At 39.2% G+C, this 15,480-nt stretch overlaps 3 protein-coding genes across 6 annotated transcripts; 1 reads left to right on the top strand and 2 right to left on the bottom strand.

The window, feature by feature from the left end:
• The first annotated feature begins 5,401 nt into the window (after positions 1-5,401).
• LOC108613841 (8-oxo-dGDP phosphatase NUDT18) lies at positions 5,402-7,414 on the top strand. Its single transcript, XM_018007593.2, has 3 exons — positions 5,402-6,006; positions 6,068-6,368; positions 6,424-7,414. The coding sequence occupies exons 2-3, from the start codon at positions 6,119-6,121 to the stop codon at positions 7,212-7,214; spliced, it is 1,041 nt and encodes a 346-aa protein (XP_017863082.1). The 5' UTR covers positions 5,402-6,006; positions 6,068-6,118; the 3' UTR covers positions 7,215-7,414.
• Positions 7,415-8,258: 844 nt separating this feature from the next.
• On the bottom strand, positions 8,259-11,486 carry sea (mitochondrial citrate transporter scheggia). Of its 4 annotated transcripts, XM_089476235.1 has the most exons (5): positions 10,844-10,995; positions 10,633-10,758; positions 9,230-9,571; positions 8,843-9,170; positions 8,259-8,736 (listed from the first exon to the last, which is right to left on the bottom strand). In XM_089476235.1, exons 3-5 carry the CDS (start codon positions 9,556-9,558, stop codon positions 8,434-8,436), a joined length of 960 nt encoding a protein of 319 aa, XP_089332361.1. In that variant the 5' UTR covers positions 9,559-9,571; positions 10,633-10,758; positions 10,844-10,995; the 3' UTR covers positions 8,259-8,433. The 4 variants fall into 4 exon arrangements, with proteins under 4 accessions (XP_089332361.1, XP_089332362.1, XP_089332363.1 ...); XM_089476236.1 differs by lacking the exons at positions 10,633-10,758; positions 10,844-10,995 and adding an exon at positions 11,333-11,486; XM_089476237.1 differs by lacking the exon at positions 10,633-10,758 and having other exon boundaries at positions 10,844-10,994.
• Positions 11,487-12,167: 681 nt separating this feature from the next.
• Positions 12,168-15,041, bottom strand: fabp (fatty acid binding protein). The gene is made up of 3 exons (XM_018007656.2): positions 14,882-15,041; positions 12,541-12,812; positions 12,168-12,473 (listed from the first exon to the last, which is right to left on the bottom strand). Exons 1-3 carry the CDS (start codon positions 14,952-14,954, stop codon positions 12,423-12,425), a joined length of 396 nt encoding a protein of 131 aa, XP_017863145.1. The 5' UTR covers positions 14,955-15,041; the 3' UTR covers positions 12,168-12,422.
• Positions 15,042-15,480: the final 439 nt, after the last annotated feature.

Below are 15,480 nucleotides of genomic sequence, written 5' to 3' on the forward strand. Positions count from 1 at the left end.
AAGCAAATATAAAACTTATACCAAAAAGGGATTGACGGATATAAATGGTGATATGACCTAAGGTCATTTGTATAAAATTAAGTTGAGCCACATAAAAACTACCCCACAAACAAAATGACAGTAACAAAAAACTGGAAAAAACCTGGAAAAAAAAGGAAATCGGAAATAAAAACAAAATACAATACACAAAAACTAAATAGCTCACAACTACGCCCCAAGTTGTTTTTACTGTACGGCCTAATCAAAAACTTCAAATCGCTTTATAATAAAAGAGAAGCACGCACCCTCCCTTCAGACAGTTAGGACGAGTACGTGGCAGAGGCTAACTGAGAGGGCCAACTAAAAATGTAAAAAGGCCCACTCGAAAATCCTTGGCGCGCTTTTCATTTAGCCGCGTTCATCTTTAATAAATTTTTATGCCGTATGCTAATAAAGATTTTCTGTCGTGCCCCAAGCCATTTGCCACGGCCAGAGCGGTGGGAATGGCACTGGTTATGGTCGGACTGGCTGCCCCATCACCACCCCACGTCAGACCGGCCTCCCTTCATCCACATCTCTCGGGGACCGGGGCTACGTTTTAATATCCAGCCACGTATGTCATGGCACAAAACCATTAAGCACAAAAAGCAAAGTAAAATGCTAGAGCTGAATGCAAGCAAGAGCGAAACAACACAAAAAAGGAACAAAATATATATATCTACAGTTTTACATACATATTTATGTATAGTACTACATAGAAAAGATGTAGAGGAAGCAGTGGAAAAACAGGAAAAAATTATGCCCCAGACGCCGCTGAATTTTAAATGAGCCTTTATGGGCTTCATTTCAGCGTGTAAATTATCTCATTTGTCAGCAATTGCGCTGTGCGTGTATGTGTATGTACGGGTGTGCGTGTGTGTGAGTGCAGGTTTCACTCAAGTGCCCGCCTAGACGTTTCCCCGCCTCCCCTTCTGCCCAACCTTCCCTCATATTCATATGCGACATGTAGTCAGCCATTTGTAAAATGATTCAATGGCGTCTCCTGACGTTTAATGAGATAAGCGCACGCTTTGTGCGATAAGATTGCGTTCTGCCCAGTCAAAGGCCAGCCGGTGCGTATCAACATGCCATCGCCAGCGAGTACAGTGAAAGCTCTGACAAGCGGACAGCAGCACGTGAATTCAATTTCTTGCCTTAGCAAACAGATACTTGGAAACAATTTCCAAGAATTGTCGTTTCTTTGTAAAAATTGAAAGTAATTTCTTGAATTTCTGGAATCCGCAAACGCTTTCAAAATGGACTAAAAAGAGTAAGAAACGTCTTAAGTGTATTTCAAGTATGCAAATACGCCTTAACAAACGAAAGTTTCATTCACCAATTTGCTTTCATAAAGCTCGGTTTGTCAACCTGCATTTCCACCTTTACGAACGAACCACATTTTCATTTCTGAAGCTTTGCTTTATTAAATATTTTCCAAGGCCTAATGAAAAAGTGAAGGAATTGCCACACTTACAAATTAATATAAAATTCAAAATTTCTGACTTCTTGGCTTTTAATGCCTTGAATTCTCCTTCTGAACTCAGAAAGCTCTGAGTCCGCTCAAGGAAGTTGCCACCGTATGCCGCGTACTTAAATGTATTTCTCTTAAGATACCGTTATGTATGTGTAATTACACATGCGCCTCCACAGTCAACAGCTGCAGAGCTTCGGTAACGGAATTCCGAGCATAATCGCATATCGGAATGCGTTTACGCTCTGGCATCTGCTTGTCGGTCACGCTGAATGACTTCGCAGAATGAAATGCAAACAAATCTTGAACAACGATATGGGCACGAAAGGCGTTCCACAGAACGCAATCAGAAGGCCAGGAAACAAACCAGAAACAAACCGCAGTCGGGCGAAAAGTGCTTCAAATCTATTTATATCAGTGGCCACAAAAGAGATTTTTTGGCTCTCTTTGACCAACATTTAGCTCGAATTTGGTCAATGCAACAATGTGTAAATCAGGCCGTTTGATTAGCCAATTCTGGACCCTTGTCTAGCAGATGAGGGCAACAAAGAAAAATAGACACTTTTGGTTTATTCAGTGGCTTCAATTAAAACTTAATTTACCGTAATCAAATATTTAACAAAAGGAACTAACAAATTTAAATAAAAGGTCCTCAAAATGAATAATTTAATTTAAAAAAAATAACAATAAAAATTTATAATTTGCGAATTAGGTATTTTAAAAAATAGCCTGAAAATTAATATGAAACTATTAGTTTAAATCTTTTTTACTAAACTATAAATTCAAGATAAATGATTATGAGTTAAATAATAATGAGAAAAAAATAAAAATAAAAATTTATAATTTGTGAATTAGGTATTTTAAAAAATAGCCTGAAAATTAATATGAAACTATTAGTTTAAATCTTTTTTACTAAACTATAAATTCAAGATAAATGATTATGAGTTAAATAATAATGAGAGAGCACTGGAAACATGTTTCATGTCTGGACCAAGTTTAGCATGATAAAATGCTATTAAGCTATACAAAGAAACACAATGAAAGAAAGTTCGTTTAACTCTTCTTCAACATCTTAAATAACCTTTTGTAAACTTTATTTGTTTGGCAGTCGACCGTCATATAAAACTCGCTTTATACTTTAGAAATGAGACTGAGTTTTCTATAGAAAATTGTTGGCCAACTGACTCATAAATTTAGCAAAAATGTTGTGTAACTCACAGTTCCAATTAGTACTTAAAAATTGATGTATGTATTTTCAAATGGGTTTCTCTACTTCTCCAGTTTTTTCTCTCGCTTTCATTTTATTGTAACAAACTTGTACTCGAGTTTTGTGTGGACAAACTTGACTGGACGTCGGCATGAATAGAAACATATCTACATAAGTATATATGTATAGAATATAAATGTATGTATATATATGAACATAACAAAGGCAGCGAAGTTGAGGGCAAACGAACGCCGTACCCACCTTTTGACAAGGGCATAATTAAAGCATAACAGGAGTAACAGCAACGCCCCGTAAACGTACCCCAAAACAGGCTCCACCAAATAAAAGAAAATAAAAATGGGAGAAAAAAAGGGGAGAAGGAAAGCGCCGTCCTCTCGCCAGTCAAGGCGATGCGGATCAGGGCGTGCCATCGTGCTGCGGGGGGGAAAAGCGAGAAGGCAAGTCGTGGCGCGGCAAGGCGCACATAAAAGCGAAACCCACTACATGGGGTGAAAACAGGTTGTTACTTCCTTGCAAACAAGGTTCCGTTACCGTTATGCCCTTACGTATGCATGTGTGTGTGTATGTGTGTGTACGGCTGGGTTCGTATCTGTAGCTGGCGTATAAAAGAAAAGCACGTTATTGCCAATTTAACTTACATTGTGCATGTGTCTTTAAACAAAGATTTATGTACCCACTTGCATGCATACTCATAGCTAGCCCAGTGTAATATATACGGTAAGTGTGTGCGATTGCGTATGTGTGTGTATGTGTGTGTGTGTGTGGGTCAGGTGTGCGCGTAATAACTTGCTATAGATATGTCTGTGTGTGAGTGTGTGTGTGTGTGTGTGTGGTGGTTGCTACGTGCCGTGCTGCCACTTAAATCAGCATAATGATATGCACTTATTGTTGTGGCAAATTTGTTAGCGGATATACTGCGAGAAACCGCAGACCAAAAGTAACGCACACATGCACAGATACACGCTCAGACACACACATTGAAGCAAATATAGACACCCAGCAACCAGAAGCCTGTCGTAGTCGATTTCTTCATTTGCCTAATACGACTCGACGCCATCATTAATCTAAAATATGGCAAAGGCACACGCACACACACAACCACATATTCGACTAACGATGTGTATGTAATTATGCTCAGCCACACACGCACTCGGTCTCGCTCGCACTTGTGCCGTCTTACTCTGGCACGCATTTTTGCGTAAGCCTTGTTAATCGTGACAAAAGCTTATTGCGGTTTATTTGGGCTACTTGTTTCACATCCGGCGTCAATGTCGCTGCCGGCAAAAACCAAAATCAACACATTCAAGCGCACACTCACACACACACACACACCCGAAAGCATACAACATACAGATGTGTGCGCTGGCATGTGTAATACAGTTATATGGGCAAACATATGCGTGCGTTTGTCTGCCTTGGCCCGCTCTGGTCTCATTGGCAGCGCGCGCGTCACTTGCACACACATAATAAACATTTTAAACATTATATTCGTGTTTAGCTGGCAGCTTCTTGCCAGCCTCATGTTGTTCTTGCTTTTGTTGTTATTATTGCCAGATGTGTGACCATGCATGTGTTAGTGTGTGTGTGCATGCGTCTCTCTCTGTGTGTATGTGTTCGTTTCGAGCAAAATTTACGGGTTTTAACGAATAATGGCGCTTGTGGGAAATGAACGTTTTGTGTTCGCTTCTGCTTGTCATCACAACGCGCCGAACATTCGCAACGCATTCCAAGTGCACACAGCCACACACAGCATTCACCACTTTATCAGCATTTTACTTTAGCTCTTATTACCACCCACGCTGAGTACATTACCACACACGTACACGCACACACACACACTCACACACACACTCGCATCTATGAGTTTTGCGAGTCTCTAAGGAAATTAAAAAACAACTAAAACAAATTAACAATGTAATGACAAAGTCTTATACCTCGCATACACATACATAAATAAACATGCACACACACATAAACACTCTGACTGAAGTAACCTCACACACACACACACTTGCACACATACATACACACAGTCGCACATACACAATGGCAACTGCTAATATTGTATCGAGCATTTATACCAAAAATAAAATACAACAGAAAGTGAATTGCCTAGAATGGGTCGCCCTATGCTCTTTTTGGGACGCCACCCACAACGCAGCGGCGCTCAACGCAACGCCCATGTTAAGTATACGCCATGGAATCGAGCAATTCGCACTTGCGAAACGCAAACGCTTTTAATGATGATCGATTTGGGTAAACAATGAAATTTCCGCATTCAAATTTTATTGCCAGCAATCAGTGGCGCACTTTCCGGGACGTTCGCCTACACAATAAGTACGTAATGCTAATAAAGACAGTTCGTTATGTACATTTATCTACTTAAACTGCATTAATCTATCAACTGTGCCGCCCTTTTGCTGTTTAGCTAGCTAATTTTCAATAGAAATTGAATGATTGTTATTGCCGTAGATTTCGTGGTCGGGTGGGAGTTTGTTTGTATGGCATGTATGGCATATAGGTGCAGCATTGAATGAATACGCGCCAATTTAAAAATATTTGTGAATAATTACAAAAATAAATGATTCAATTTACTTGAGGCACCCTGCAGCTGAGCGCCTTAACACAGCTGTTCTCATTTAATACTAAAATTCGGTATATTTGCATGGTATTTTTTAGCTGTTCGTATGACGGTCACACTCGCCAGCATTTGTAAACAAATAAAGATTGAAGGCAAATACACGAATTTTTTATTCAAACCAATACAATTGTGTTTTGTGCAAATAATTAGCTGCCATCAGCGGCTGAGTTACAGCTACTTGTTCTAACTGATGTGCAACACCAGCCGCAGAAGAATTAGCTCAAACTACAGCCGCAGCACCAGTAACACAGGCATTCCAATGCACTTTCTCTCCATAGAGTAAAACCTGTCTTGCGGCTTTTTGTTGTTGTTGTTGTTGACATCTATTTCGATATCAATAGAAAAATACAGGCCAAAATACGCGTTGCTCGTTGTCGCGTTTGACTTTGCGTTTGCGTCGTTAGCAGACTACTAAGCACCTGTGTGCCAGCCATAACAAGAACAAAATAAAATAGAAGAAAAAAAAGCAAGCTTGCTGATTGCCGTCTTCATTGTCCAGTCACATCTTGCCCGCTCTTGAGTGCGTTTCAGACAACTGGAGAGCCGCGCTTAAAGAATTTGTAATTTGCATAATATTTTTTGCTATATGCATAAGCTAAGCATGTTTCGTTCCATTGAGTCATTTCGCCACGGAATTTTGTGCTAAACGTAAGTTCAACTCAATTTGTCACCAAACAAAACAATCATTTGAAGCACACTTTCACAATAGGTCACATCTAACCATATACAGAAGAGATATATACATATATTAGCAAGCAAAATGTCTTCGATTGAAGAGAAAGTGCGCAGCATATTGAATGCCAAAGATCTGGGTGATATAACACCAGAATTATGCGACTTCTCATTAAAAGAACAAAATGCCACGGCCGAGGCACAGGGCGTGCAGCCATCGGCAACGAGTGACTTTGTGCCGAAAGTCGGGCAGACGATTAACTATATAGTGGCCTGTGTCATGTTCAATGAGCACGACGAGCTGCTGATGATCGAGGAGGCCAAGCCCAGTTGCGCAGGTGAGTTGGCAATTGGCAAATTGACATCGTTTGAAGCATATTTTCGTTGACGCAGGTAAATGGTATTTGCCCGCCGGTCGCATGGAAAAGGGCGAGTCCATTACGGAAGCAGCTGCGCGTGAACTCTTCGAGGAGACTGGCCTCAATGCGGAGATGACAACATTGCTGGCCGTGGAATCGGCGGGTGGCTCCTGGTTTCGCTTTGTGCTGACGGGTCGCATTACCGGCGGCCGTCTAAAAACACCAGCCGATGCGGATGCAGAGTCCATACAGGCGCTGTGGCTGCGCAGTGTAAAGGAGGTGCCGTTGCGGGCCAACGATATACTCAACATCATTGAAATTGGGCGTGCCTATCATCAGCACCAGAAGCTGGCAAAGTCAGCTGAGGGCGTGGCCAAGCAGCCGCTGTGGCATGCAAATGTGCTGCCCACGCGCTATCCGCACAAGCGCAACTATATGCGAGTGCTGGCCGTGGCGCGCAAGCGTGCCAGTAACTCGATGAACATACTCATCAGCGAGAAGAATGCGCATCATTTTCCGACTGTGGAGATGCATCCCAATCGCAGCCTGCATTCGACGTTGCGCAAGTTTATGATCGAAATATTTGGCGCCGAGCTGCCACAGCATCGTCCGCATGGTCTGCTCAGCGTGGAGCATGGCACCAACAGCGAGGAAGGCAGCGATGGCCTTTGCCTGAATCTCTTGGTGGCCTTCAGGCCGCCGCTCGAGGAAATTTCGCTGATTGGCAAATGCATTTGGCAAGAGCTTAGCTCGCCGCTGGACGAGACGCTGGCCCGCATACTCAGCAGCAAGAATGCCTCCATACCACTCAACGTGATACGTTAGCTGACTATCAACTAATTACTAGCCGTAACTCTCTTTCAAATGGTGCAAGCTTATATTTTATGCCCTAGTATTTAAATATACCAATTGCCACTTGATTATAAAATTGTTGCATGTAATCTTTTATGACAATCCAGTCTTTATTGGAGTTTATTGTTTTTATTCTATTTCTTATTAAATGTCTGTGAAGCATTTTACAGAGAGTTATTTAGTTTTTATCGGCTCCTTCCTATATATACATACTGGGACCTTGACTTGAGTCACTGATAATTCTAGCAATCTCTTTACAATGCAAGCTCTGCATTCATATAATCTAGTGAGAGAAAATCGTAAAACACTCTTTTTAGTTTTTGAGCGAGTATTAAAATTAACCCTGAAGCAGGCTCAAGAGAGTTACACGAGTTTGAGTGGGACTGCTGCCTATATAAAGGCGAGCCTGAGACTGAGCCGCACAGTGGCTATCCAAAGTTTCTGCTGTTCGGACGTGGTGCAGATTAGTGGTATTATGTTAAAAAACAATGTAAACAAAATATTAATAGTAGTAAATTTACTATATGTAATTAGGTAAGCTATTAATATTATTAATACTATGTATAATTATGATAGTCATCTAATTGAAATATATTGTTCTTAAGGAAGATTATGACCATTAGCCTGGGGAAGATGAATACAATATTATCATAGTGCAATGTGATAATAACCTTCATGATGATGATAATGATCTGAAATCAACATTTATAAAGCTCAGGAAGATCTTTCGTAACCATGATAAGACGCACGATATTTATGATGTTCTAATATGTCTTCATTACAATGATTATCTTTATTGTACGTAGATCATCATACTGTATGATGATCTTCAATGCTTATCAGTGGAATTTTAGTGGGCTTGACTCTTTGGTTTATCTAATCTTCAGCTTTCCCGTCTAGCATTTATCACGCTCTAGTTCCGAGTGTCACTAGAATTCATTGTTTAGACAGCTAGTTCCTGGGAAATAGAGATTCAATTAAATAGGCATAGTTCCTCGAAGCAAGAGTCAAAAACAGTTACTACAACATTGAATTTTATTTCCTATTTACAATTCGTTGTCAAATGCTCTGGTCTGAAACTCTTACACGCAATTTACATATGACTCTACATTAAAATGGTTCACATTCGTTGAATAGGTCCGAACGATGACGACGTAAGATGCACGCCAATAACTACATATTAACTTTAAATTTAGTCCTTCCAAATTTTGTTGAACACCTCCATAAATGAATCGTAGATCATGAAGGTGATGCCTACATCCAGACATACACGTCCCAGACGGGGCACTGTACCCTTGTAAAATGCCGCTGGACCTTCGTTTCGTAATATTTGCAAGGCACAATCCGCCGTATTTTTATACTTGGAAGCCTCGAGGCCCTGCATACGGGTCTTCACCACATCCAAAGGCGTATTACCAAATACGGAGGCAGCACCAGCTACGGCACCAAACGCGCCTACCAACAATTTGGGTACTGACTTATTTGGATCATCGCCCTGGAAGAAGAAGATTGTAAATTTAAGTAGAAATTTGCTCAGCTTGGGTTGGCTTCAACATAGGTGAGTTTAGGTAATGCCTATAAGTTAGTCCATTTATAATTACCTTGTACAGGTCCTTCAGGGACTCCATAACGAAGAAGCGAATGGCCTGGTTGGAGCCCTGCTTCAAGATCGTTGCTGAAAGACCCTTATAAATGCCGCTGATACCCTCCGCTTTGATTATCTCGCCGACGCCATGGGCGAAGCCTTTGAACCTGGGATTCGCACTGCGCTGATCATTGATGAACTTCACCTTGATTGTTTCCATGGGGGTGACCGCAACGATGGCCTCACAGACTCCTGCGCCTAGACCACAGAGCAATTTGCCAGAATTGCTCAGTTGGCCCTGAGAGTTGACAGATTTAGAGCGCAGGTATTCGAAGGCGCCAAATCTGTCAGGGCGAACAATTAGATAGGTGATCGAACAGGATATTTATTCCATCAAGCTCACCTGGCCGCCGACTTGGGTATGCTACCATAGATTAGAACGCTGAGGCCACGATAAAGTCCGAAGAAACCGCGTTCATTCACCGTCTTCTTCACACAGTCAACAATACCGTTGTATCGCTTATTGGCCCCCTTCTCGTCCAGCTGCAGCTGCGTCTTCACGTATTCGGTGGGATATGTAATGCAGATCTCTATGCCGCCGGTAATACCACCGGCAACAATGCCCTTCAGGCCCTTCGAGCCACCTGCCGCCGCAGCAGCAGCGCCATCATTGACCATCCAGGGTCGGTTCTGGTAGGGACTTAACAACAAGGGTACGCGGGACCGATCCATCTCTAACTATAAACTAATAATACAAACAAAACAAAAAAAAAAAAAAAAAAACATACAACAATTTAGTGGAGTACATAGTATAAAATATCGAAAATCTACTAAATTTAGAAAATTCCAATTTGAATGGGAGTTTGTTGTCAAAGAAGACAAGTTCTGTGTTAAGGTGTGCGAGGGTGGATGGAAAAAATCTATCTTAAAATAGAAAATAACAAAAACAAAATATCTCAAAGATAGCTGCATCATAATATACTTAATTATATCAGACTATAGACAACAAGAAAACAACTCAAAAATAATATATATTTGTTACTACTGATTCTTATAAGAATGTGGTTCTTATATGAATATTATTATATTATTCAATTATTGCACTTTTAATTTTAGAAAATCACTGAAAATTTAACTCGCCTCATATACCCCATTCAAGAATAGAGAACATCGTATTAAAATCCATATTGCAACTCTTTAGGTAGTATGTCTAGGTTATGTCTACAGCTAATCTATAACGTTTGCTAGTTTCGTGACAATTCATGATTTTATCGCGTCGATTTTCACCTTGAAAGCAAAGTTCAAAAACAAAACAAAATCTATGTTGTATAATTCAATAGAGAGAATTTTCGATTGCCATGGAAACATCTGCAACTGATTGCGACTATTTATGATCGTATGATAGTACTTTGAAACAAAACGAAACAAGAAACTCATGAAGTACTCTATAGTAATTCTCTTTCTGTTTTGCTCTTTGCACTCGACTTTTTTTTATTGTTATATAATTTCTGCGATGGCATAATAAATTATGGTATTACTTGCAATAATTATGCAGGTTAATTTTGGAATCTGATTTACAATTGATATCAAATGAGCAAACTCAAACATTGCTGATAAAGATAAACAAAGTTGTATGATATCTTTTTATTGGAAATGGGCTCTCCCACACACACACGCACACACTTAAGCGAAAAATAACAATTCCAGTAAGCTTTCAGTTGTAGAACTGCTGCCGGTATTTGATCAGTTTTTTTCTGATTGGAAATGTGTGCAATTTAGCACACAATAGTTCTAAGCTCAACTCACTTAATTACAATTGGAAGAAATGCAATAACTGGTTCACTTTGGCACTGGAGCTCTTTGGCTGATTCTTTTCTATCGAGCTGATTGGAATGCGACTGCGACGCGTTCGCGGCTAGGGCAGCGACTCAACTGAAAAAAATTTCATTTTCCAATCTCAGAGAAAGCTACAAAAAATTCAAATAAGCAATACATTTGTAAACAAGCAGAAACTAACCAACTGCTGCTCGCCGCAGATCGCGCGGCTGAGCATGGAAGCGAGAGCCAATTGCCGACGCGTCGACGAAGAGCAAAAGTAACGGCAATGGCGTGATACTGGATTGTGTTGCTGTTTTGACAACGCAGCAGAAAGAAATAAAGTAAAACACGATCTGTGTCTCTTAATCAGCAAAACCCGTTTGGCTCGCCAAAACTTGCCGGAGCTTTTTCAACTGGAAAGCACGCCCTTGCGCTAGTTAAGCAGAGAAACGTGCTTTTTGTTTGTGAACAGCCGCAAAATAGGCAACAATCATATCACAATTCTGTTTTGCAGCTATTACACAATGCGCTCACATACACTCCTCTATTCTCGTTCTGTGTGCGTGTTGCTGATTAGGTTAAGTCATGCACCAGTTTATGCCTCCAGCCAGTAAATCGATATAATTGTTATCAATTTATAGCACACTATATACGGTTTTTATCACTTTTTTTTCGTTTACCAACTTACTTTTTGTTTAATCAGCCGCCCATGTGGATAAATACTCGAATATACGCTGAAGCCGGCAAACTGGAACTGTGACTGCCAACCAAGCCGCCAACCAATCACGATTTATCCGTCTCTCAACTGCGCATGACTCACCAATACAGCCATAACTGTTCATATATACTCTTAGGTATATATGTATGTGGGTAGGTACATCTGTCTGCTTCGTTAGCGTGACGACAGCTCCAGAAAGGAAATGCGTGGGAGTGAGCGTTATGATGTACTGTGGGTCACAATGTTGTTGCATATGCCAGCAAATAACTCAAGCCTCCGGCAGTCTACATATACATGCATAGAATATGTACTTGCACTGCAGATCATATAATCAAATTGCCTTTATTCCCACATCAACTTGATATAATATCAAGCAAAGCCGCCCACAAACAATATTAAGACCCCCAAATAGAGAATATGAGACTATCTAAACTGCAACAAATTTGCATCTGCACTTACACGTACATATTTTCATTTCGAGCACGTAATTCTATATTTAAGCGGTTTTCCTTATACAAATTTATATTCCTCCTCATCAAACCCAAAGCTAGATTAGTTAATTGTTTCCAATTAGGTTTTTATGACAAATCTAGATCGGATTCTATTAGAATCTCCTGCTCATTCTAATTCAAAGTTGTTCTTGTGTGTAATTGCATTTAAAAAGTACTTATTGGTTTCTTATTTGAAAATAATAAAAGCTCTTCTGGTTTCACTCCCATTTGAATATGCTTAAAACCTATATTTCGATTTCCGTATGATAATTTAAATTCAACATTTATTCGGCCTTCATATAAACAACGCAAAATTTTCAATTTAAAGCGAATTAATGTTTATTCAAATGCATTTTGAAAATTTCACATGTCATCTACACGCATATATATTGAATATATGCGTGTGTTTATAAATAAGCATTAGAATTAAAGTGCAGTTCATATTTTCATATTTTGTTGCGTTGTTAATCAATAACAATATATATATTACTAAACTGGGAATCAGTTCACAATGCAAATATAGTTTAGACAGTTGATAGTTCAGTCAAGTTTGCAGTCGAAATGGATGCTTAGACTGCCTTGTAGATGCGCACGCTCTTGACGTTGCCAATGGTGAGTGTCTACGGGAGATAAGATATACATATAGTTAGATACGGCAACTGAACATTGGACTCGGGCTGGACTTACGGTAATCAGTTCGTTGTCGTTGAACTCGCGCACAATGGTCGAGGGCTTGTCGCCCTTCTGCTCCTGCGTCAGTTTGTTACCATCAAGAGTGATCACGCTCTTGACTTTGCGGCCATCCAAAGTCTCCTCATCGAACTCCTCGCCCAGCTTGAAGCTAATGGCGGAGGTCTTGAATGTCGATGTGGTGGTCAGTGTGTAGGTATCGCCGTCCACGGTCACCTCCACGGTGGGGCTGACGGTGTTGCCCATTTTGCGCAAAACCATGCCAACGCCTGAAAAATATTAAAAATTAAATCAATCAATATATTTTTATTATTTATATATTCAATCAATAAATGTAACATAAATTCAATAAATATATAATTAACTCAATGATATTTCTAATATTTATAAGAAACTTTGAAACTAGGCCAAGCACTGACAAAGTGCAAAGTTGCCGGAATGCAACTCACAGTAGGGCAAAAAGAAATCTTTATATATCTATATATTTTTATTTATATGATATAAATATATATAAGATTTGGACAGTTACTAATTGAATTATTCGGTCAAAGTTTGAGACCCACACACAATGCAAATCATATTGTATTTAATTGAAATAATAAAGCTGAATTGTGAAGTTGCCAGCAAGTAACCCAGACAGAGCTCAACCAACAGCAGATCGAGAGTCATACTCAAGGTTAACAATGTCGACCGTGCTGGGGGGTCAGACGCACAGCCTCCGGTACTTATCAATTGGTCAGCCTAAATAAATATACATACACATATAGCAGAACTGTACAAGCAAAGCGAGATGCAAGCGGACCTTATCGCAATGCACGTATGTAGTATATACATATACACACATCATATTGATATATATATTTATATATAAATTGTAGTTCCTCTAAAGAGAGCTGTGCCCCCTGTTGACCATCAATTTGCAGAGACAAATCAATTATGTTCAATTATGTACTCTTTTAAGTGGACAACCTTTTGCTCTCGAGTGTTTTATGGCTCGATAGGTTCCCAGGGAAACTTTTTGAAATTTTTTGGTGTCCATCATTTGCTTGAGCTAGAGTAGATTAGAAAAAAGTTCGCAGAAATAGAAATATAAATAAAATAAATAGCTAATGACTTTTTGTTGCTATAGAGCCCACCCGGTTATTGATAAGGTGCAAGGTGCAACAACAAAAGTACAGAAATTGTAATCTCAAAACTATACTATCATTATTATATGAACGTTATATACTATGTTGCTAAAAGGTTTATCGATTATGCTTTATACGTTCAGGGTGCATCGATCAATCAGATAAAAACAAAAGTATTACTTGACGTGTCCCAACAGCCACTTATTTGACGTTGATAGTTATTTTCATTCAAAATCTGGTAATCCAAACCTCTTAAGTGTCGACGTTTGATGTTGAAAAATGAGATCTTGTTTGTGATTTGATTTTACACCCCAAACCACGAAATAGACCGCAAGTAATAACAAAATAACGGAAACACATACATATTCCGTAACGAATCAAATTTCCAAATCCTCCAACAACTTGAACCCCGGACTAGACTAAACAGAACAAAGTTCGACTATTGTTTAAATAATTTAATGGATGACTAGGCAGACTATTGTTTTCACACCTAACCTTGGGACGGCTCACTAATACATGCACTAAAAAATAAACTAAAAGAACAAAATATTTCTTAACTGTATTTATCTTAACTGCTGTAGAAAAGTATAAAGCTTAAATCTGTAAAATAATGCTATTGTAAGCTCTTTATATTTTATCTTGAAGTTAAACCATCTTTGGCAGAAAATAATTAACTGTTAAGCTTAAACTTTTCCATTTACTCCTTTCCTCCTAATTATAGAGCATTATAAATTGAAAATAGCCATATAACACTCCAAAGTGTTGTAAAATATAGTAATTAACCATAAAAGCTGTTTGCACGGGAATCAAAAACTTTCTTTGACTAAAGTGCGGACTTTATTTTAAGTAGTTTTTCAGTTTATTGCCCCATTAGCTCGTCCCCGATAAGGTTGCATTTTAATGACTTTTGCACCTGATTCATAAAGTTCTCTTTAGCAACTCCAAAAAAAAAAAACCAAGTTGTTTGAAACCACGTTTTTTGTTTCTATTGGCCCTGACACTTTATCATCTTTCTCTTGCACATCTGCGGAAAAAAAAGCCGGCCGGCTAGCGGTGTTTTTTTTTTTTTTTTTGCGTCTTTGGCTTCTTTTTTACACTCTCTCGCTTTCTTAATCGACCGGCCGCCTAATGGCGCACTCCACGTGCCATCACATGTATACGTAATACTATTCGCTACTATGTTAACAGTAAATAAAATCCTAGCTACTCACCCAACTCCTTCATGTACTCATCGAAGTTCTCGGACTTGTCCAGTTTGTACTTCTTGCCAATGAAAGATGCCATTTTAATTCGTTTTCTTTGAAAATGCGTTCACTTCGTTGAGATACACGAAATCAGACCACCACTGCTGAAAGCTCGCTCAGGCCGACTGTTTTTATACGCGAGTACAGCGTTACCAGCTGCTAAAAACTAAGTAAAAGCTTCGCCTGAGTAATCTGAGAGAGCGCAAAAAAGAGCGCGAGTTTGCGCCAGGGGTTTATATATGGCAGCACGAATCAAACGTTATCGATATGGATACATCAATAAAATGACAAATAAAGGTGTAAATTTGTGTTTTATGCAGATAAAGATTGCATAAAACGAGGTAAAATATGTGGCTTATATTGGGTAATAATTATAATTCTGTGTGCAAATATTCAATAATTTCCAAACTTTGACTGTTATATACAAACCTACATATATGATAAACTTGTTAGTAATTTTAGCAATTAGATTATTTTATTGAATCTTAGATATATATAAGATTGACAAATATGTATATATATATTTATGTATTTACGTATGTGTGAACAACCTCTGCTAACTTGAC

The sequence above is a fragment of the Drosophila arizonae genome, chromosome 2 (assembly GCF_054131065.1).
Source record: "Drosophila arizonae isolate 15081-1271.41 chromosome 2, UAZ_ARI_1.0, whole genome shotgun sequence".
In the NCBI taxonomy this organism is placed as follows: domain Eukaryota; kingdom Metazoa; phylum Arthropoda; class Insecta; order Diptera; family Drosophilidae; genus Drosophila; species Drosophila arizonae.